At 44.3% G+C, this 23,554-nt stretch overlaps 1 protein-coding gene across 4 annotated transcripts in view; it reads left to right on the top strand.

Annotated features, from left to right (window-relative positions):
- Pld1 (phospholipase D1) overlaps positions 1-23,554 on the top strand; it is a 206,165-nt gene that overhangs the window by 164,668 nt on the left and 17,943 nt on the right. For all 4 annotated transcript variants that reach the window (XM_087899626.1, XM_087899627.1, XM_048452641.3 and 1 more), the window contains 3 exons: positions 5,057-5,170; positions 7,492-7,541; positions 18,738-18,872. In XM_087899626.1, coding sequence (XP_087755752.1) covers positions 5,057-5,170; positions 7,492-7,541; positions 18,738-18,872 — 299 coding nt within the window. The remainder of the gene's footprint in view (positions 1-5,056; positions 5,171-7,491; positions 7,542-18,737; positions 18,873-23,554) is intronic.

Here is a 23,554-nt window from a genome sequence, read left to right as displayed (position 1 = left end):
CTTCTAACTGAAGGGCTCAGGCACCAGGAAGGAGGGGTTAAGAGGGCAAGGGTCTCATCTGAAAGAACAGGAGGGGACTGGAGAGACTGCTGCCTCCTTGTGGCCACTACTCTGCTTTGAGAGGTGCAAACAGATTTGCAGCAATAGCCTTAGAATAGTCATCTTCCATAGCCCACACCCACGGAGGGAGCTCAGTTAGTAACGCAGTAGACTGACAAGCGCGAAGACTGAGTTTAATCCCAAACCTACAGAAAAAGGTCGGGCATGAGAGTACAGTGTCTAACCCCAGCTCTGGGGCCCGCAGAGACAGCTGAACCCCTGGGAATCACTGACTGCCTAGGCCACTTGACAAGCTCCAAGCCCATGAGACATCTTGGCTCAAAAGACAGGTGGACAAGGTTCCAGACAATGACACCTGTTCCGAACAGTGACTTCTGGTTTCCATACACATATGTAGATACATGCAAATGCCTTCTCACACACATGAAAACTTACAAACACACAAATAAATGTAAAAAGAATCATATAAAATAAATAAAAAGGAAATGGCTGGGGCCTGCACTGTTTCCTCTGGAATTTTTCTCAGAACAGACGAACTGTTTTCACTAGCTTACTCTTACTTCTTTCGTTTTTAATTTTTTTTTAAAAGTCCTACTATTTGGTTTTTGTGTTGTTTGTTTGTTTTAGACAGGGTTTCTGTGTAACTCTGGCTGTCCTGAACTCACTCTGTAGACCAGGCTGGCCTCAAACTCAGATCCATCTGCCTCTGCCTCCTGAGTGCTGAGATGAAAGGAGTGAGCACCACGGTCCAGCCAGAGCTATTTTTATGTAGCATGTGTGTCTCTCTGTAGGGATTTGTACATGAGTACAGTTCCTGCAGGGTCCAGAAGAGGGTGGAGGATCCCCTGGCACTAGAGTTACAGGCTGCTGGGAGCTTCCATCTGTTTTGGGGTGCTGAAACCCCAACTCCTTTAGAGGAGTAGTGCACATCCCTAACCCCTGAACCCTTTTCTTACTTCTTCATCCCCTGCCTCAGCTCTCAAGGTCTTGGGCTAGCCCCCTCATTCTGAAAGTGCCCATCTTTGCCCGGGTTCCTTTCTGCCTTGCCGCCCTAGGAGCAAGGCCTGCTTCACAGTTCCAGGCACTAAGCAAAGAAGTTAGCACATGCAGGAGGGTAGACTGGGCATTTCAAGATTAGCTGCCATGTTTCCATTGTCTAATTGGTTTGCTTGGGGCCATTTTAAACATGGTACCTGGACTGTTCTGCCCTTGAGTGGATCTAGCAGCGATAAGGTAACTTAGTTGTCTTCCTGTTGTTGAACATCGCTTTCCAGTGTTTAGCCCTCATATATCACATTGCCATAAGAGCTCATGAATTTTAAAGGAAAAAGTCATTTTAACCAGACTCTTGAAGATGGAATTTTATAAAATGATATCTTAACTCGAGTGGGTGAAGCAATCGCCTGCTTGACAGGTCTGCTCGCGGCCTGTTGCCCAGCAGCTCTCCACTGCTTTAAAGCAGTAGTCTTGTGAGGGACTCCTTCCCTGCTGGCTGCTGGGGCTCTGGAGGCGCCGTGTTTCCAGAGAGACTGGAATCTTTGCATTGGAGGGATTTGGGTCGCACAACATATGTAATAGTTTAACATATTTTTTACAAAGTGAGAAACAATTTAGGTTCCTGCCAATAGAGTGTGATTTAAACAGTAAGGGTCAGATGTGCAGTGGACTGTTGTGTCCCTGCTGGGCTCTCTTGTGAAGGGTACGAGGTGTACTGTTGAATGGTAAGACAACAACATTCAGAAAAGCCTTCACCAGGACTGCGTCTACAGGACCACGGAGGTCACTGAGTGGGGGCAAAAGTAGGGGAAAGGTTTTGTTGTTTTATCTGTATAATCCTCTTAGGTTTACACGGTGTTACTCACTGGAAAGTCTGATTTAGTTTTTGGTTCCTTGGAGTACTAAACAGAGAATAACCATATGACTCAATATTTCCATTGCTGAGTGTGTATCCAAAAAGGAATGAAAATGAGTCAAATGGACTTGATGTGCCAAGACTGACTTTGTTTTGTTTTGTTGTATTTTTTTTTTGAGGTGGGTCTTTACTCTGTTTGCACTAGCTAGCCTGGAACTCAGTATGTAGACCAGTGCAGCCTGGAATGCCCAGACGTGGGCCTGCCTCTGAGTGCTGGGACTAAAAGCGTGTACCACCATGCTCTGCCTAATAATGCAATACTGATAGCAGCTTTATTCCCAATAACCACAAGGCAAAGACAAACCGACTGCCCACCAGCAAACAAAAGTGTATACACAATGCAGAATACTGTTGAGTCACAAAGGGGAAGGGCCACTGACACAGGCTGTCATGTGGATGTACCTTGAAGGTACTATGCTAAGAAAAACAAGTTAGACCCAAAGGACACGTATATGCAAAATCCATACAGGCAATTCATAAAAACAGGAAGTCCCCGGAGATCACCAGGGAGATGAAGATGACGAACACTGAATAGGGAAGATAGTCGTTGTATAAAATTATGAACACAATTAATAACGAAGAATCATATACTTACAGTGGCCAGATGCCCAATTGTCATCTCATATATTGACCATAATGAAAATTCAAGTTAAATGCAATTAAAGAAAAAAAAGCATCAAGTACAGTTTGACTTATTCTTCATTGAAGCATTCTTCTTGCCTTACCCCACCCTCAGCAGCCAACAGTAGTCTCTGAGAATGTGGGCCCTAAGCTGAACGCTCCCTAAAATAGAAAGGTATGTGGACATGTACCCTTGTGTTGGAGCAGGTCAGCCCTCAGCCTGGCCTTGAGGCCCAGAGCCCATGGGTTGACTCTCTGGCCACCGTCTGTGGGAAGGAAGAGGCCAGTGTGACCCAGTTCTGACTGCTGTGTCAGGAAGTTTCACGGATGAAGGTGACCTAGAAGTGAAGTCCGTCCTGGGCTAGGAGCTGAGGATCCAAATTTTATTAGCAGCGGTGGGGTGGGGTATGGTGGGCATTGCTGGGGTGCTTGCGGGGGGGTCTCACTACAGTATGATTTTAGCTAGAAAAGCAATGGAGTCTAAATGGTGCCTTCCTTGGTCCTTAAATGCATATTTGCGTGGATCTGGGTTTTTAATGCTGCTGTGGGAAACTGGCTTAGGGCTTCCTGCTCTTTCCCCGTTCCTGTTTACCATTTAAAGACCTTGCCTTCTCTCCTAATCAAGCAGATAACTAGGTCTGTTCACAATTTCTCTGTATTCTTCCCAACCCAAACTATGTTCGCCATCTAGCGAGTAATCCTTGCCATTACAGCAGCGTCCGTCAAATGCCTCGGTTCTCAGCCCGGCTAAGGCAGCCCGGTCAAGCTGACCCCAGTCACTTGGCATATGCTGCTGTGACTACATGGACATTCAAGCCCAGTGGTCAGATCTGAGCCATCAGAATAGTGGAAGTTCTCACGGAAGGGGCACTCCTGCCGTTCCTAAGAAGATAAACTCTGAGAGTTCAGTGTTATAAAAGGTTTAAGCAGGACAACTCATGAGAATTAACCAGCAGCGAAAATGTTCTCAAGCCAACTGTTTGCGCACTGTGACGTTTCCACATTTATTTCCAAGCTTTCTCTTCTTCCTTTGTGTTCTACAACCAATTCCAGAGGCTATCACAGTCTGGGACTCTCACAGTAAATGCTGCCTTGAGGGCTATCCAACCTGGGGCCAAGGACAGCTGCACACACAGCCTGCCGCACAATGTGAAACTTACACACAGCATTATGAGAGGGGTTGCCCCTGACTCTATACTGACCTCTTCTCCAGCATGACCTTTGTCTTCCACAGTGTCCTACCTCAGAGTCAAAGGCCACAAATGCCTCTCAGCATAATAGTCTGGGTTTCGGAGCACACATCGAAAGAGAGCTACATTTTCAGCGTGTTGTATCTATCGTTATCCTTTGGAAGGTGGCCTGGGGATACTGCGTTATATATGCTGGGGATTTAAAAACAAAAACTGGCTGGGGCTGGCTCAACGGGAAAAGGAGCTTGCCAACAAGCCTGGTGACCTCAGTCCAGTCCTGGAAGGACTGGTAAGGACGTAAGGAGAGAACCGGCTGCATAAAGTTGTCCTCTAATCTCCATACATTGGCTGTAGTGTATGTGTGGCCACGACCCATGCACACCATAAAAACAATTACATGTTTAAAAATAAAATAAGGGCCACGGGGGTGACCCAGCCAGTAAAGGTGCTTGCTGCCTAGACTGATATTCTGAACTTGAGCCCCGGGATTCACATGATAGAAAGAGAGAACTGACTCTCACAGGTTGCTGTCACACACACACACACACACACACACACACACACACACACACACACACAAATGTTTAAAAAATTAAAATAAAAATTAATACTAGTCACTTAGAATTCTTGAAGAATCCCTGATGCTATCCTGTGGCTGGGCCCTTAGGATTCCTAAACAATGATAAGGGCTCTGTTTTGGGAAATATACTAAATCCTGTGTGTTTGCTCCTAAGACAGAGACCCTGGGAACCCCACAGTTGTAAATGGAATGCCTGCAAACTGCCAGGCTATGGACTGAATCCCTATGGCTGTAATCTGTTTTATATATGTCTCTCCATCTATATCTACACATATGGAAACATATATTTAAATAAAATAGAAACTGACTTAAAATTTAACACACACACACACACACACACACACACACACACACTGTTGATAGCATTTTTTTCCCTAAACTTGTTGAAAGCCACTTGCTACACCCTCTTCCGCAAGAACCGGCAAGATTTATTTTAAACCATCTTCTGTCCTGCCAAGGACTACGAGTATAGAAGAGAAAGCAGACACAATTCCCACTTTACTGCCAAACTGGGTTTATCACTCAGCATGACACTCCACAGCGATAGCTGGGATCCAAGAGCCATGAAGGCTGAGCACGGGAGGTGGTGTGGAATGATTCATGCTGTCCAGAAAGCCCTGGGACCTGCTTGACTGGTGATGTAACTGATACTTGCTTTTCTTTCTGTGCATTTCTGTGCACGTGGTTTTGCAGGGAAGGCCAGAGATACCGGGTGTACATCGTGATACCGCTGCTGCCGGGATTCGAAGGAGACATCTCCACAGGTGGAGGGAACGCATTGCAAGCGATAATGCACTTCAACTACAGGTGCCCGGACTCCAGACCCTCTGCTCTGATCTCTGCATCACACATGGAAGCCCGGCAGGGAGCTGCAGGATGTCTGCATAGTTGATCAGTATTTTACTAAGTGATAAAATTCAAATGTTACAGTCATACATGAGGAAGTGCGCTCTCTCTCCTCCTGGTTCTCACTGTGTAGCCCCGGCTGCCTGGAACTTGCTATGCAGATAAAAGGCTGACCTTGAACTTCAGAGATACCCCCACCACTGCCACCTGAATGCTCAGCTAGTACCTGCTTATATTACATTTTTAATACATAATGTTAATGAAAAATATGTTTATGCCACAATCCCTTTATTCTTTTCAGTAAGTAGGGAGAGTTGAAACAAAAAATGTTAAGTACTAATGTGCTGTTTCACAGCCTCCAGTCAGGCAGAGCAAAGATGATAACCAGAAGATTTCTTTTAAGTTTCACACTTTTCTTGTCTTCCTTTTTTGGGTGGGAGGAGAGAATGAGACTTTAATGAGACGGAAGAGAGAAGGGCTCTGAGCCTTGGTCACACTTGGGTGGAGAATTTTGTGCCCCACGCTTGGCTTCAGGGAACCCCAGCTGATTCCGAGAACACGGTTTGAGGGCCCCATTGGGTGGGATTGTGGTCGTGTTTGATATTAAGCCTCATATGGCCCAGGCTGGCTTTGAACTCGCTATAGCTGAGGGTGGCTCTGAGCGTCTGATCTTTCCAGCCTCCTGAGTGCTGTGATTATAGGTGTGTGCCACCATGCCTGTTGGCAGCCCTGGGGATGAACGCAGGTCTTCCTGCGTGGGGTTAAAGGCATGCACTGCCAGGCCCAGCAATTGGTTTCTTTGTTTCCACTGACTCTTCCAGCTTGTGTCTGTTTATCTGCCAGGGTTTGAAGTAAGCATTGGTACTGATGCTGGCATCCCAGGGCTAAAGTCACCTGGTTACAGCGACTACCTTTCTTCTACATACTTGGACTTAGTACATAGCCAAAAACGTTTTTTGAGCATGTTGGTCACATGATGTTTAATTGCTTTCTGTCTGCTTTCGTGGCAATTCAAATATTACTTTTGGGATTTTGTCAGTTGTATTTCCTATGACTGTTTTTGATTTTTTGAACCAGCTGGATGAAATGCACATTTGGCTGTTGTTCAGCAAACGAAACCTTTTCTTATGCCTTTTCTTATGCAAAAACATCTCTATTTGCTGGTGTTGACTTGGGTAATAACAGTCTTTCCAGGCATAGCTGTAATTTAATTGCATTCATACAGTAGGCTGATGGAACATAGAATTTTGGTTTTTTTCCTTTTTAATACACATTTTCATTAACATCCAGCTCAAATATTTTCTACTTTATTTTTAAAGTTTTTATTAGCATATGCTAATTACCTTAGTAATGAGTATAAATAAATGAATTTTCATTATAACATTTTTTTACATGTATATAATTTTAATCATATTTGCTCTGTGGTCCCCTCTCTCTCAAGCCATCCCCTACCTCATTCCCTAGTCTCTTCCCTCCTCTCCCCTCCTCTCCTCCCTCCCTCCCCCTCCCCTCCCCTACCCTCCTTCCTTCCCTCCCTCCCTCTCTTCATTCTCCCCTCTCTCCAGTGAGCTCCATTAGAGTTCTGAGCATTAGGAGCCTACATGACAGGTGGTTTGTGGGATCTTGCGTGTCTTCCCACGGCTACACCACTGAAGAAAATGTCTCCCCCTCTCTGACTGTGATAGCTTCTGGGGAAGAATGGCCTCAGGGCTCCTGGCTTTCCCACTATTTAGAGGCTTCCGTATTTAACAGTCTTGGGGGCAGAGATCATCGGCAGAGCGGGTTATTTAAAGCTTGGTTTTTCACAGTTAGAGGTTTTTTTGCTGACTTGATGGAAATAACCCAGTCTAAGGGTTGTTTTTAAATAATAATTTAGACTTTATAATAAATTTAGACTTTATAATAGTCTGCTTACTTCTTGACACTCTGACAAGAGTCTGCCCTTTTCACCTCAGAACGTAGGATGATTTTATAAATGCTCTTATGAAGACTCCTAAATCTTTGCTGTCACAAAATTTTCTAAGGGAAAGTTTATTCACAGCCCATCTCTCTTTCTGAACTCTGATCTCTGTTTTATAGCTCTCCCATTGACTCTCATCAAAATAACTGTCTTTTCAGTAACATTAAAAAAAAATCTTACTGCGGTTTTAACTTTTGAAAATGGGCAGCGTTTTCTCAGGAAAGTGCTTGTCCCATTTGCTCGGGTTAGGGTTACATCCCCGGGTATTGCTGTGAGACTCGGTTGCCGGACCCTCCGTAACTATGCCTTTCCATGTTTTCAGAACCATGTGCCGGGGCGAGAACTCCATCCTCGGACAGTTAAAGCCAGAGCGTGAGTAGTGTTCTCTTCTCTTCTGAGTTTGTCCCTAGGAAGCATCAGGGCATCACAAGATGAGATATGAGCTGAGGCGACAGTGGCTATCAGCTGTTCTCCTTGTCACGGAGAAACGGCTGACAAAGCAGCCTCAGGGAGGCTCATGGCTTGAAGGTACGCTCCATCCTGGCAGGAATGGCAGGCGGCATCTGCAGGGGTGGCCACGTTGAATTCACAGTCAGGAAGCACGACAGGATCAATGCTGGGGTACCCTTTGTCCTTTTTGTTCAGTCTGGAACCCCCTCTCATGGAATGGTGCAGCTCACACTTAGAGTAGACCTTCTCACTTTAATTAACTTCATCTAGAAAACTTTTTACACGCATACCTTAGATTACCATGAAATTAACTGCCATGGTATCCCTAAATGTTCACGCGGTGTGCTTGTTTACAGAATACTGCTCACAGCGTGCTTACAGAGCACTGCTCACCGGGTGGTGTGCTTACAGAACGCTGCTTACGTGGTGTGTTAACAGGATACTGCTCACAGTGTGCTTCCAGAGCATTGCTCACGCGGCGTGCTTACACAACACTGCTCACGCGGCGTGCTTACACAACACTGCTCACGCGGCGTGCTTACACAACACTGCTCACGCGGCGTGCTTACACAACACTGCTCACGCGGCGTGCTTACACAACACTGCTCACGCGGCGTGCTTACACAACACTGCTCACGCGGCGTGCTTACACAACACTGCTCACGCGGCGTGCTTACACAACACTGCTCACGTGGCGTGCTTACACAACACTGCTCACGTGGCGTGCTTACACAACACAGCTCATGCGGTGTTCTTAGAGAACATTGGTCACACAAGCCTCTTCACAAAATGCTCAGCTGAGGTAAACCACTTTTTCTCGTTAAGTTGCCCAAACCAGTGTCTCAATGGAAACCCCTGTGCATGAGCCGATGGGCAGTGGACAGTGGAAACATCTCCGCAATTTTTATCATTTATTTCTGGAATTCCAGTGATAACTGAGGAGTGTCACAGGGCTGTCTGCGTGTATTCTCAGCCTCTCCCTTACCACAACCCACGTGGGTCACCCCTGTCTTAAAGACGAGGAAAACAGGCGTGGGGACGGCAGGCATTTGTCACACCTATTTATGTGAAAGCCGTGGATTCCCATAGTGCTTCCTTTTTAAAATTTAATCATTATTTATTTTACATCCAGACTCCCACTCTCTCCTCCTTCCCCCTCTCTTCCTCATCAACCCACTGCTCCTGCCTATTTGCTCAGAAAGGAGCAGCCCCCATGGGCATCAGCACAGCATGGCATATCAAACTGTCATAAGACCAGGCATCTCCTCTGCGCTGAGTGTGGACAAGGCAGTCCAGCATGAGGAACAGGTTCCCAAGAGCCAAAGCACCAGGGACAGTCCCTTTCCAGTTGCCCGGAGTCCCACAAATAGACCAAGCTACTCAATTGTCCCATGCAGGCTCCCTGGTTGTTGGTTCAGAGTTCCCATGAGCCAGGCAGGTTGTTTCTGTAGGTTTTCCCTGAATGTCCCTATTCCTCTAGATCCTACAATCCCTCTTCCCTCTCCTCAGCAGAACTCCCCGAGCTCGGCCCAGTATTTGGCCTTAAATCTCTGACTCTGCCTCCATCAGTCACTGAATGAAGGCTCTCTGATGACACCAATCCGATCACAAGGGATGGCGTGTTCAGACTACTCATTCTTTGCTGCCAGGAGAATTAGCTGGGGTCATCCTTGTAGACTCACGGGAGCTTCCATTATATCAGGCTTCGTTATCTGCCTCATAAAACTCCTCTGCCCATCCCAAAACCTGATCCCTCAAGTTCCCATCCCCACCCACCCCAATCCACCCAGGAGATCTCCTCTATTTCCCCTTCCCAGGGAGATCTGTGTGTCCCTCTTGGACTCTCCTTGTTACCTGCCTGTCTGGGTCTGCGGATTGAAGTGTGGTTGTCCTTTACTGTACAGCTAATGTCCGCCTATGAGAGAGTGCTTACCTTGTTTGTCTTTCTGGGTCTGGGTTACCTCACTCAGGATGATTTTTTTTTTTTCTAGTTGCATCCGTTTGCCTGTAACTTCCTGATGTCATTGTTTTTAACATCTAAGTAGTGCTCCATTGTATAAATGTACCATATTTTCTTTATCCTTTTTTTCAGTTGAGGGGCATCTAGGTTGTTTCCAGGTTCTGCCTATTACAAATAAAGCTGCTATGAACATAGGCGAACAAGTTTCCTTGTGGTATGATTGAGCAGCCTTCGAGTATATGCCCAAGAGGAATATAGCTGGGTCTTGAGGTAGATTCCCATTTTTCTGAGAAACTGATATATGATTTCCACGTTTACATTCCCACAATCAGTGGAGGAGTGTTCCCCTTGCTCTTCTTCCTCTCCAGCATAAGTTGTCATTTGTGTTTTTGATCCTAGCCATTCTGACAGGTTAAAGATGGAATCTCAGAGTCGTTTTGATTTGCATTCCCTGATGGTCAAAGATGTTGAGCATTTCTTTAAGTGTTTCTCTGAAATTTGAGGTTATTCTGTTGAGAGGTCTGTACCCTATTTTTTAAATTGAATTACTTAGTTTTTGCTGTCTAGTTTAGTTTCTTCAGTTCTTTATATCTTTTGGAGATCAACCCTTTGTCAGTGTGGGTTGGTGAAGATCTTTTCCCATTCTGTAGGCTGCCATTTTGTCCTATTGACAGAGTTCTTTGTCTTTCAGAAGCATTTCAGTTTCATGAGGTCCCATTTATTAATTGTCACCCTTAGTGTCTGTGCTACTGGTGTTTTGTTCAGGAAGTTGTCTCCTGTGCCAATATGTTCAAAACTGTTCCCCACTTTCTTTTCTATCAGGTTCAGTGTGACAGAATTTATGTTGAAGTTTTTGATCTACTTGGACTTAAGTTTTTTGGAAGGTGATAGATATGGATCTATTTGCATTCTTCTACACATGCTGACATCCAGTTATGCCAGCACCATTTGTTGAAGATGCTTTCTTTTTTCCATTGTATAGTTTTGGCTTCTTTGTCAAAATCATGCATCCATAGGTGTGTGGATTTATTTCTGGTTCTTCAATTTAATTCCATTGATCAATGTGTCTGTTTTTATGTCAATACCATGCTGGTTTTATTACTATAACTCTGTAGTGGAGCTTGAAGCCAGGGATAGTGATACCTCCAGAATTTCTTTTATTACACAGAATTGTTTTGGCTATCCTGGGTTTTTTGTTTTTCTATATATAATTGAGTATTGTTCTTTCAAGGTCTGTAAAGAATTGTGTTGGAATTTTGATGGGAATTGTGTTGAAACTGTAGATGGATTTTGGTAAGATAGCTATTTATATTATGTTAATTCTACTGACCCACAAGCTCATAGTAATTTCTTACAGCCTATACCGTGACTATGTTCTATAATGTATAAGACAGCTGTGGATGAGGAAGGAAACAGACCTAGGTATCAGCTTTCACTGCTGCAGTTCTTTCTAGAAGTACATTCTTAAGTGGAGGAGAGAAAAAAGAGTGAGAGAAAAATATTTGCTCATCATATACATAAGGGACTATCCGGACTATGCAAAAAAAATTCTTATAACTCAGCAATGAGCAAAATTAGCTCATTTTAAAAATATCTAAATAGACATTTGATTTCAAAGAAGATACAGAGATGACTAATAAGTACATGAAATATGCTTGAAATCATTAGCCATTGCAGAAAACCAAATGAAACCACAATAAGAAACAACTTCACACACTCTAGGATGTCTAAAATAGTGATGAGGTATTAGCAAGGATGTACAAATAATGGAACCCAAACCCCCATGCATTGCTGTTGGGAATGCAGCAGGTCGGTAGTTCCTCAGAGGTTAGACAGAGTTCTACATGTGCCAGAAAATTTCTTTATAGAAAATGCATCTATGCAAAAGTTGCACATGTGTGCTCATAGTTAAAATAGGCAAACCATACAATGGTCAATAGCTGATCAATGTATAAATTGTATGAGCATGTGTGTGCACACGAGGCCAGAAAAACACATTGGGTCTCCTGTTCCATCATTCTCTGTCCATCATAATGATGGGGTAGTGTTGATAAACAATAAGAAGGAATTAAATTGTCTGTGCTGAAATATGGACAGACCATGTAAGTGCTGGGCTAACTGAAAGAAGCCAGGCAAAAGAGGCCATGCACTGTATGGTTCCACTATTTTATGAAATGTCTTTAGTAGGCAAATCCATATCAACAGAAAGTTCTATAGTGGTTGCTAAGGTCCGGGAGTAGGTATGACCAGATGCCAATTAGATGGACATTGGGGGTATAAAAATACCTTAAAATTAAGTATTGGTGACGGTTATACAACTTTGTGAATATACGTTTTGTTTTGTTTTTTTGAGACAGGGTTTCTCTGTGTAGCTTTGGTGCCTGTCCTGGAACTCACTCTGTAGCCCAGGCTGGCCTCAAACTCACAGAGATCCACCTGTCTCTGCCTCCCAAATGCTGGGATAAAAGAAATGTGCCAAAACCACCGGCTGTGAATCTACTTTTTAAAAAATCTACTGAACTGGACCTGGAAATGCAGCTCGGTTGGCACAGGACTTGGCTGGCATGTTTAAGGCCCTAGGTTCAATCCCAGAACCACATAAACCAAGTGAAGTTGTATACAGCTGTGATCTGAGCATTCAGAAACTAGAGGGAGGGTCTGAAGCTCAAGGTCATTCTTAGATCTGCAGCATGTTCAAGGACAATTTGGGATGCAGGGAAGATGTAGTATGCAGTTTAAAAGGGAAATTTTATGCCGTGGAAATAGCTGTAGAATTTTATGACCTTTTCGGGGGGTTGACAGCTTTGAAAGCTATGGGTGTAGCTGGATGTGGTGATGTACACTTTAAACCCAGCACTTGGGAGGCAGAGGGAAGCAGGCTGATCTCTGTGATTCCAAAGCCAGTTTGGTCTACTTAGTAAGTTCCAGGAGGGTCAGAGCTATGTAGTGAGACTCTGTCACCCCCAAATAAATAGCTAGATAAATAAAGAAGTGGGTTTAGCGTTCCTCATAGCGGCTGTTCTCAGCCTTCCTAATGTTGTGACCCTTTAATATGGTTCTTCATGTTGTGGTGACCCCAAGCATAAAATTATTTTTGTTGTCACTTCATAGCTATAACTTGTCACTATTATGAATTGTAATGTAAATATCTGATATGCAGGCTATCTGATATGCAACCCCCAAGGGGGTCATGGCCCACAGGTTAAGAACCGCTCTCCTACATTATCTGTATTATGTGTCTATCAGTACTGTGTATTTAGGAAGTTTTCACTGGTGGTCTGTTCAGACCTAGTTACACGCATCACCTAATTGTACCCAGGAGAGAGCAGATGTCCCAGAGTGTCACCTTGATCTCTATGGGTTGACGAATCAGTCTATAAAAGACATATTGTGATAAAAGAGTAAGAAAGGCATCCTGCGCTGTCTGACGGGGGTTTGGAAGGTGAAGGTGAGGTTGTAGGAGAGTCAGGAATCAAAGCAAGCTTATTCTTTCCTTTCTCAGCTGCGAAAATGTCCTGAGCTTAATAGAAAGCACTTTCTTTGGCTCAGACCCCCCCCCCCCCCACACACACCCTTCTTTGCTTTGCCATTCAGAGGAAATAGATTGGATTTTAACGCAAGAAACAATTTCAATGGCAAGCCCGCTTGGGGGAAAATTTCTAAGCACCCTGGGAACAAGTCAAAATAAGGTCTCTCTGTGGGGGAATGTTCATATTCTGAACCAGGCGAGGAAAGATTAATTACAGCGTGACCTTTTCTGAAGCAAGGGTCACGTTGTTGGGCTTGGTCTTGTTAGTGCTGGTGGTTTTAGAGCCCCAGTGGCCTGCGCTCTGATTGGGTGGAGGACGGCAGTGCCCAGAGGCAGGAGCTCAGTTATTCTGAAGGACAAACAGGCTGTGCAGAAGTGAAGTTCCCTGTAAATGATTCCGGTTCCAGCCAGCCTCCGAGCTGGAGACCTAAGGTCCAGTTTAAAGCAGTTCCTTCTCACTTTTCTAATATCATTTTTGTCAATTATAACCTTTTAGGGCCAAATAAACTAGTGACCAGGGGTATTCAAGAAGGACTAAACACACACAGATACCCAAAACTCCACTTGTAAGTAATAAGCCTCTGATACTTTTTGGTTGTTTTTTGTTTTTGTTTTCATTGTTGTTTTACCAAAATTGCCTTGTAAACTTGCGGCAGGCTTGTGGAGCCCACTTCCTTCCGGTGTCAGACAACAATGTCAACCCCAGTCCGGAAAGGTTGTCTGCTGAGCCTCGTAGCCCATGACATCAGCTAGGGACCCCCAGGACTTGTCTTTCCCTTTTTTCACGATGGTGTTTTTCTGTTGTTCCCATTGTAGCTTGGGGACATCATATTAGCACTCATTTCCTGTGAAGTCAGTTTTCTTCACAGAATAAAATACCAGTATGCTTTTTGCTTGTCTTGCTTCACCGGGAGCACAGGAGGTGGGAGGTGGCATCCATTGCTGTCACAGATGTGCACTCGTTGTCTCTGATAGGTCACACCGAGATTATCCTAGATGTAGTAGGCCCACACCACCTAGCAAGAGCTTTTTCTCTTGCCTTGTTCCTCTCTCCTCCCCCTCCCCCCACACCCCCATATTCCTTCTCCCTTTCTTTTTTCTTTCCTTTTTGCTCTTCTTCTCCTTCTCCTCCTTCTTCCTTTTCACTTCCTTCTCCCTTTGCCTTCCATATTTCTTCTTCTTCCTCCCCTTCTTCCTTTGAAATCTGTACTGTGAGCTTTCTCTTCAGGGCCATTTTTCACGTTTTGAGCCTCACTGTTGAGTGAGGCGGAGTAGAAGATGGTGTGCACTGTGGGTTGGGCATCCCTGATTTGACAAGCGCTTGGACGATAGGCCCTAGGCCTGCTGTGGAATGGTGCAAACCTGAGTCTCAGACACCTTTGCGCATCTTAGAACCCAGGCTGCTGGCAAGTAGTCAGTATAACCTATCTGTTAAAAACATTGTTGAAATACTTCAGATTCTTAGTAGAACTTACTCATTGTATTATGACTGGAAGAAGACAAATGCCACATCTCACATGTAGAAGTCAGAGGACAATGTTCAGGAGTCAGTTCTCTCCTTCCACCTTTCCATGGGTCCCAGCGATCAAATGCAGATTTGTGAGGCAATAGCCTTTATCCGCGGTGACATCACTCTGAACCACAATAGAACAATTTCTGGGGCTCTATCTGTCCTTTCATCCTGTGTTTCTATATGCTGACATGTTACCTCTTCCCATCTCTTCCTTCTTCATTGTCCTCCACTTCTCTCCCCTTCCTGTCCTGCTTTTAACTTCCCCAGGACCTTAAACCCTCCACAAACCATCCTCCACGGAACCACACATGCAGCTCTGTAATGCGCCTCTAGCGAGTCCTATGAAATAGGTATAGACCTGTGTACACTGAGAAGTTCTGTTTAATGTAGCTTGGGAGCTTTTAATAGGAGAATCCTTGTTTAAAAATATTTACTTTTCTCTATGGTTCCACTGGAAATCTGCTTTATATCTTAAAATGTTATACTCTGGGTCACAAGCCCACCCTAGATGTACGAGAGAAACCCAAAGCTCAGGCACCATGGCCTTGAGTAATGACGATGATGTCAAGCTGTGCAGCACAGCGCTTATGATGCGCAACACAGTGATGGTGCTGTGCAGTGCAGTGGTGGTGCTGTGCAGAGCAGTAATGGCGCTGTGTAGCACAGTGATGGTGACGTGCAGCACAGTGATGGTGACGTGTAGTGCAGTGATGGTGACGTGCAGTGCAGTGATGGTGATGTGCGGCACAGTGATGGTGACGTGTAGTGCAGTGATGGTGACGTGCAGCACAGTGATGGTGCTGTGCAGCACAGTGATGGTGACGTGTAGTGCAGTGATGGTGACGTGCAGCAGTGATGGTGACGTGTAGTGCAGTGATGGTGATGTGTAGTGCAGTGATGGTGACGTGCAGAGCAGTAATGGTGCTGTGCAGCACAGTGATGGTGATGTGTAGTGCAGTGATGGTGATGTGCAGCGCAGTGATGGTGCTGTGCAGCACAGTGATGGTGACGTGTAGTGCAGTGATGGTGACGTGCAGCACAGTGATGGTGATGTGCAGCGCAGTGATGGTGACATGTAGTGCAGTGATGGTGACGTGCAGCGCAGTGATGGTGATGTGCAGCACAGTGATGGTGACGTGCAGCACAGTGATGGTGACGTGTAGTGCAGTGATGGTGACGTGCAGCACAGTGATGGTGATGTGCAGCGCAGTGATGGTGATGTGCGGCACAGTGATGGTGATAGCGATGGTGACGTGCAACACAATGGTGGTGATGTGCAGCACAGTGATGGTGACGTGCAGCACAGTGATGGTGACGTGTAGTGCAGTGATGGTGATGTGCAGCGCAGTGATGGTTTTGTGCGGTGCAGTGATGGTGACGTGTGGTGCAGTGATGGTGCCAGAGAAATGTAATCTACAATATCTATAAAAATTAGGAATTTTAGAAATATTTTCCTAGAATTTTATGGACATAAAGGACTTCAAAGAGGACACAATCCCTTCTTTATAATCAGAGATTTTTGTTTGTTTGTTTTTTGTTTTTATTCCAAACAGGGTTTTTTTTCTTGTAGCTCTGGCTTTCCAGGAACTTAGAGATTCTCCTGCCTCTGCTTCCTGAGTGCTGGAATTGCAGGCGTGTGCCACCATGGCCTGGCCAGAGGAGGTTTTCTAAAGGAAGTAATGGTCCAGGCCATGTCCAGTCTCTTGATATTGTCATCTGCAAAATTCATGTTCGAGAAGTATGTGATTAAGTTACAAAAATTGTCCCTCACTACAAAAAAAAGAACTCTCAATGCTTTACGTATGTTTTTGATTTTTGTGTTGTTCATCGTTGTCCTAGGGCTCATGTAACTGCTGGCTGCAGGTTAAACACACCTGGAACTTAAACATTGCTCTAATGTGACATTAATACATGGAGTGGGAATTTGTGAACGTTAAATGTTTCTAGATCTTTCAGAAAGGTCTTTTACATGTGAAGCTCTAATACACCAACACAGCCCCTTTTGGCAGCCGGTGCTCTGAGATCACTGTGTACATTTGGGAAGGTGATCTCTTGGTGAACTTAGGAATGAATTTCTTTCCAAGATACCTGAACTTAATAGAGCATCCATGGCAAAGTAGAAAAACTAAGTAACAAATGGGAAGCTCAGCAAGTGAAAGATGAGTTACTGCTGGGTCTGTTACTATTCTTTCCTGACCTCCTAAGACACAGTCTCGAATGGAATGTTCCTGCTGTTAGAAATCATGACAGCTTGGCCCCTCTCCCTTTATTCTGAGTCTTAGACTTTGTGCAGGTCAACTGTGAGGGAGGGGACATAAAACCTTGTGGTGAACACAGACCGTGGTATTGACTATAGTTTGGTGTGGAATGCGGGATGCAGTCCCTGTCTTGTGGTAAGACGAGTGAGCAGCTATTTTACAGAACAAGCCTGGTACCCTTTACTCTACACAAGGATCTCCCAGTGTCAAACACAATAAAGCTTATTTTCCTAATGTTAGCGATCTGGAAGGGAGAATTTTGACAATTGCATATATGTATATATTGTGTTTTCACCTTTTGTTGCCCTTGCTCATCTCCTCCTCCCCAGCCAATCCCATTCCTGCTTTCATATTAGTTTTTTAGTGATTCACTGAAATTATTTAGCATTGCTGGCAGGAGCATGGGCAACTTAGCGGTGGCTACACCACTGAAGAAAATGGCTTCTCTTTCTACAGCAACCAGGATGTGCCGATAGCTTTTCAGGGAAGACAGACCTCTCATGAGACCTTCCCTACCTATAAGGGAATGCTGGTGGGGCCCCTTCCTGTCCAGGTAGCTACAGTTGCTGTGAGTAGCCAGGCCAGGAAGGCAACAGCTCCCAGCCCTCCTCCCCAACCTGGGGGAAAGTTATGTAATTGGCAACATTTCTATGCCCTGGGCAACTTAACTGCCATTCAGTGCTGACTATGCTACATTCAGTGATCTTGACACGCCCTTGTCCTCTGGATTAAACCGCAACAGGTGTCATCTGAGACAGCGCAGCTGTGACACTGGGATCATGTTTTGTCTTTTCTGCCTCCACTCCTCATTAACTCACCAAATCATGAAATGCTCAGATCGGGGTCCATTTCTAGATTGCCTCAGCCAAAGACAGAAGACATCTCAATATGATTTTCTTTTTTTTTTTAAATTTTTTATATATTTTTTATTTTCTCCATTCAAAAATTTACACTTCCTCCCCTCCTCCCATTCCCCTCCTGCTCCCTCCCTCCCCCTCCTCCCTCCCCCTCCCTCCTTAAGAGAGGGTAGGGAACCCTGCCCTGTGGGAAGTCCAAGGCCCTCCCTGCTACATCCAGGACTAGGAAGCTTTGCATCCATATAGACTAGGGTCCCAAAAAGCCAGTGCATACAGTAGAAACAAGTCCAGTGTCTTTATCAATGGCTTCTCAGTCAACCCCCATTGTCAGCCACATTCAAAGAGTTCGGTTCCTTAGCTTTGATGACACAGCCTAGAGCCATCTAAGAAGGGAATCTCAGTTGAGGAGTTGCTCACCTCATATTGGCCTGTGGACGTATCTACGAGGGACCTTTACTGTAATTGATGTGGTGAGCCCGGCCCACTGTAGGCTGCACCAACCCGGGGTGGTGGTTCTGGGATAGATAGGAAAAGAGCTAAGCCTGAGCAGGAAACAAGCCAGGGAGCGAGCTAGCAAGCATCGTTCCTCTGGATGCTGCTTTCAGCGCCCTCCTTGAGTTCCTGCCCGACCTCCCTCGGTGACGGGCTGTGACCCGGAAGGATAAGTCGCATAAACCCCCCTGTGACCTGGAAGAATAAGTCGCATAAACCCCCTGTGACCCGGAAGGATAAGTCACATAAACCCTTCTCCCCCCAGTGGCTTCTGGGTGTTGTGTCACAGCTGCATCACAAGACTAGGACACTCATCCAGTTATCAATATTAATTCCTTTCACCATAAAAATGTCCTGGTTAAATTTTGCCAACGAAATTATATATTGTGTATATACACTCTAAGTAACCTGCTTAAAGTGGTAGATGATTTAGTCTTTAGAGTCCCACATGGGTGTGCCTTTGTTGGACACGGTCATGTTGATTTTGGTATTGTCTTTCTAATTTGCAGTTGGGAATCAGTGGATAAATTACATATCGTTTTGTGGCCTGAGAACACACGCGGAGCTGGAAGGGAACCTCGTCACCGAGCTCATCTATGTCCACAGCAAGCTGCTAATTGCTGATGATAACACGGTTATTATTGGTAAGTGTGTGCACTGTGCCCGTGCTTCTGGTCAATTGTCCTTGCTTTCCCATGCTTCCTTGGCTGTTGAGATTCGTCACGTAACACCCAAACTGTTTCAGAGACAGCCGTTTTCTTTTGCATCCTTGCTGACCTGATTTTTGTTGCTTTTGCTTTTTAATCTACACAGAATTAGATCTAGAGCAATGGCGGGGACTTTGTGCATGTCACAGTATTTAAAGCAGGGCTGAGGCCACACAGCCATTCATCTGCCTGATCTCACGGATCCTTTTAAAAATGTTTTCTTTTTGTTTGGTTGTTTGGTTGATTGATGTGCATTCTAGGCATTTCTGTGTGGAAGTCAGAGGCCAGCTTGAATGAGTTTCCACCAAGAGGGTCCTGGGGATCGAACTCCAATCTTTAGGCTTGGCAGCAAGTGCCTTCACCTGCCGAGCCATGGCACGAGCCCTCATTTTATTAATTCATCATTACTCCCTTATTTTTAGTTGAGCCCAAGTGCCTAGATTTCTGGGATTGGGAGGGGAAGAAATCAGCAAGAAAAGTACATCAAACACGAGATGTGTGTGGTCCGTGTTTATCATCTGACCTTTTCTACAGATCCAGGGCCAGGGAACATCAGGCCAGAAGGATGCTAAAGTCTTACTGCTGGTGCATGTACCAGTATGTTTTCTAATGGTTATGTTTTGAATGCTCTCAGTCACAATGTGGAGCTGTCAGCTTTGCTGATATGGGTGGAGGTAGGGAAAGCATTGTGTTTTAGTGAAATGGCATAGCCTGCTTTAAGATCAAGGTCCTTTTCGAATGATACAAGGTGCACTTCTATACGCTCCCTTCTCTCACTGGTTCATGTACATACTGAATAGGAACTTCTGGGACAGAAGGGTGGACATCAGTCTCCTTCAGTTTTAGAAACACTGAACATCCTGCGTTAACATCATTGGACTGTTTCTCATTTAATCCTGTCACATGAATGAATACTGGAAAGGTGGATGAGACACAGAAAATTAATAACCTGCCCTAGTTAGTGTTTCTATTGCTGTGATGAAACACCATAACCAAAATAAAGTTGTGGAGGAAAGGGTTTATTTGGCTTAAACTTCCACATTGTAATCTATCACTGAAGGAAGCCAGGACAGGAACTCAAACAGGGCAGGAACTTGAAGACAGGAGCTGATGCAGAGGCCATGGAAAAGTGCTTCTTCCTGGCTTTCTCAACATGACTTGTTCAGCCTCCTTTCTTATAGAACAGCACTACCTGCCCAGACCCAGGACCACCACCCATAATGGACTGGGCCTTCCCATCAATCACTAATCAAGAAAATGCACTACGACCAGATCTTATGGGGTCGTTTTCTCAGTTGAGGTCCCTCCTTTCAGATGACTCTAGTTTGTGTCGTGATGACATAAAACTAGCCAGCATATAATCGCTCTGAAAACTGAGTGGTCCAGGTGTGTGTCTGTGTGTGTGTGTGTGTGTGTGTGTGTGTGTGTGTGTGTGAACTTCATCAGTAGAGATGGCACATGGAACTGCTGGGAACTCTGCTCATCTGTTTTAAACAAAACGTTGCTCCTCCGCTGTATTAAGATAATTCCCTAGTCTTCAAGGACTAAATGCCATGAGTAGTTTGACACCTTTTTGACAGTTATATGCCCTTTTCATCTCTATCCTCATTGAGAAAAAAAAAGTCTCATAACTAGCTGTAATGAGATGGCTTATCTGGAATACTTTTTGGGAAAAGGGTAATTCTGAAGCAAGAAAATATACACAGATCAGTGTACACATATGTGTATAGATTAATACATGTATGAATATACATGTAAAATAGCTTGAATATCTGTATACACACACACACACACACACACACACATAGGGGTAAAGACTAGAGAAATGGATTCTTTTAATATTTCTGCAGAACAGTTTTTTAAGAAAGCATCCTATCCCAACATCTTTTACTCAGTATCAATGGTTCTCAACCTGTGGATCGCAATCCCCAGGTTTGAACAACCCTCTTACTGGTGTCATTTAAGACCATCAGAAAACATAGATATTTACATTATGATTCATAACATAAAAATTAAAATTGTGAAGTAGCAACAAAAAAAATATACGGTTGAGGGGAGGGGTCACAACAGCATGAGGTATTAAAGGGTCACAGTAGTAGGAAGACTGGGAACCACAGCAACTGATCTCAACTTGTGGGTCGCAACCCCCAGAGATGAACAACCGTTTCACTGGTGTCACGGAGACAATCAGAAAACACAAATATTTATATTATGATTCATAACAGTCGCAAAATTACAATTGTGAAGTAGCAACGAAATAATTTCATGGTCGAGGGGAGGAGTCATCACAGCATGGGGTCACAGCACTAGGAAGCTTGAGAACCACTGCTCTATAGAGATTTATTACACTAAACAAAACGTGACTCCAAATAGATCAAAGACCTCAACATAAAACCAGATAAATGGATGGAGCTAGAAAAAAAATCATCCTGAGTGAGGTAGCCCAGATCTGAAAAGAAACAATGTGTATTCACTGATATGTGAATGTTAGCTGTTAGGTCTTCAACAAGCAGGCTACAGTCCAGACAGTCACGGAAGTTAGGTGCAGAGTAAGGGGCCAGAAGGCAGGGATGGATCTCCCTAGGAAAGGAAAGATCATAAAATAAATAGATCGTTATGGATGGACAAGGTGAGAGACTAGAGTGAGAAGCAAATGAGGAGGAGGGAAGAAAGAGATGGAAGGAATACAGGGAAAGACACCTAAAACTAGGGCCATTGAGGGATAGCGTATGGAAACCTTATACAGTAGAAAGTTCCCAAAATATGTTCATATACCAAGGTGATCTAATTGAAAATGCCAAATAGTTGGAAAAATGGAAGCCCAACCGGGCATCTCTCACCATCAAATGAAGTTTTGGGAATAAGTTACTTCTAATTTTTTTTTCCCATGAGAGCCCCCAGACAACCCAGGCTATTGTCAAGGCTGTTGATTGGTCCTTACAAACTGATAATAACCCCCTCTTGCTGAACATAATACCTATACAACTTCTTGAACATGGAGCCTTCAGTCCTACGGTACTGGAAGGTACTCTGCATGCTGCCAGAGGAGAAGGGCAAGCACCAGCCCAGCTACAAACCCTTTGATCTCCAAATGATGACCTGCCTGCAAGATTTGCTAGTGAAATAGTGACATGACATGAAGCATGTGGGAATAACCAACTAATATTTGATTGGATTTCAGGCCCACTCCATGAGATAGAACCATATCCAAGGCTACTTGAGGAGGCAAGAACCTAAGACTAGATAGGAGCTAGGGCAAAACCACATACTTGCTGTGGAACAATCCTCTTATACACTGTAAAGATTTGTCACTCGAATTGGTTTAATAAGACATTGATTGACCAGTTGCCAGACAGGAAGTTTAGGCAGGGCAACCAAACTAAGAATGATGGGAAGGAGAAGGGCAGAGTCAGGAGTTGCCAGCCAGATCCAGGTGGAGCAGGAGATGAGCATGTCATGCTAATAACAGTACTGCCACATGGCAGAGCATAAATAAGGCATATGGGTCAGCTTAAAATGTAAGCGCTAGTTAGTAATAAGCCTGAGCTACTGGTTGAGCATTTATAAGTAATATTAAGTCTCTGAGTCAGTTATTTGGGAAGTGACCAGCGGGTATTTGGGAACAGGTGGTCAGGAGAGAAACATCTGACCATAAATACAACTGTTCTGATAAACAAACATGGAAATAAAATGATGCCTAGTGATATTTTGCTATAAACTCCCTCCTGCAGCTAAACAATGTGCAGACAATGAGAGACACTGAAACACTCAGTCCTAAATGGGATGTCTCCATCAGGCCCCTACCTCTAGGCTCAGGGACCTCTGCTGAAGAGGAGGTGGAAAGATAGTTAAGGGTTAGTGGGGACGGAGGACACAAGGACACAAAGATTTCCAGACTCCACAGGACTGATGCATATGAGTGCACAGAGACACTGGCGGCATGCACAGGTCTGCACAGGTCTGAGCCAGCTGGAGTCCCAGCAGTGAGAGGGAAAGTGAACACAAACCCACAGCCCTAGCCCAGAGCAATTAGTTTTCTCCAGCAGAGTCTCACTGGGCACCTAGTACGTGACCAACACATCGTTGGCATTTTTGGAGGCACTTTGTCTCATGCTTTGTCAGGTTTTTTTTTCTCCATGTGTAAATGTGTATCTCTGCGTCTGTACATGTTCCTTGAGCTTTTTCTTTGGCTTTTGTTCTAGTTTGTTTAGTTTTGTTTTATCTTATTTTATTCTTAGTTTTTAAATGTCTGTTTGTTTTCAAATGAGAGGTAGGGTATGGATTTTGATGGGAGGAGTTGGGTGAAGGGAAACCATAATTAGAATATATGTATGAAAGAGGTCTATTTTCAGTAAAAGAAAAAAATAAAAAAATTATAAATATGCACAGATGCCTGAAACATTTAATATAAAACAAGAGAAAAGAATAGCCATAATTCTTTCGTGAAACTCTATAATCTGTACCTGCTGACGTGCAGTGTGGTTTTATTTTAGTCATGTGACGTATTTATCTAAACTATGTAAGCTAATATCTTTTGTTTTCTCAGATCATAGCATACTTTTATTACATAATTTCCAGTTCTATATTTATACATGTTTGTTTGCATATCTCACAGGGCT

Source organism: Myodes glareolus, chromosome 20 (assembly GCF_982192425.1).
Source record: "Myodes glareolus chromosome 20, mMyoGla1.1, whole genome shotgun sequence".
Classification (NCBI taxonomy): Eukaryota; Metazoa; Chordata; class Mammalia; order Rodentia; family Cricetidae; genus Myodes; species Myodes glareolus.
Note: the sequence above shows the minus strand (reverse complement) of the source record. Positions and strands in the feature narration are given on the sequence as shown.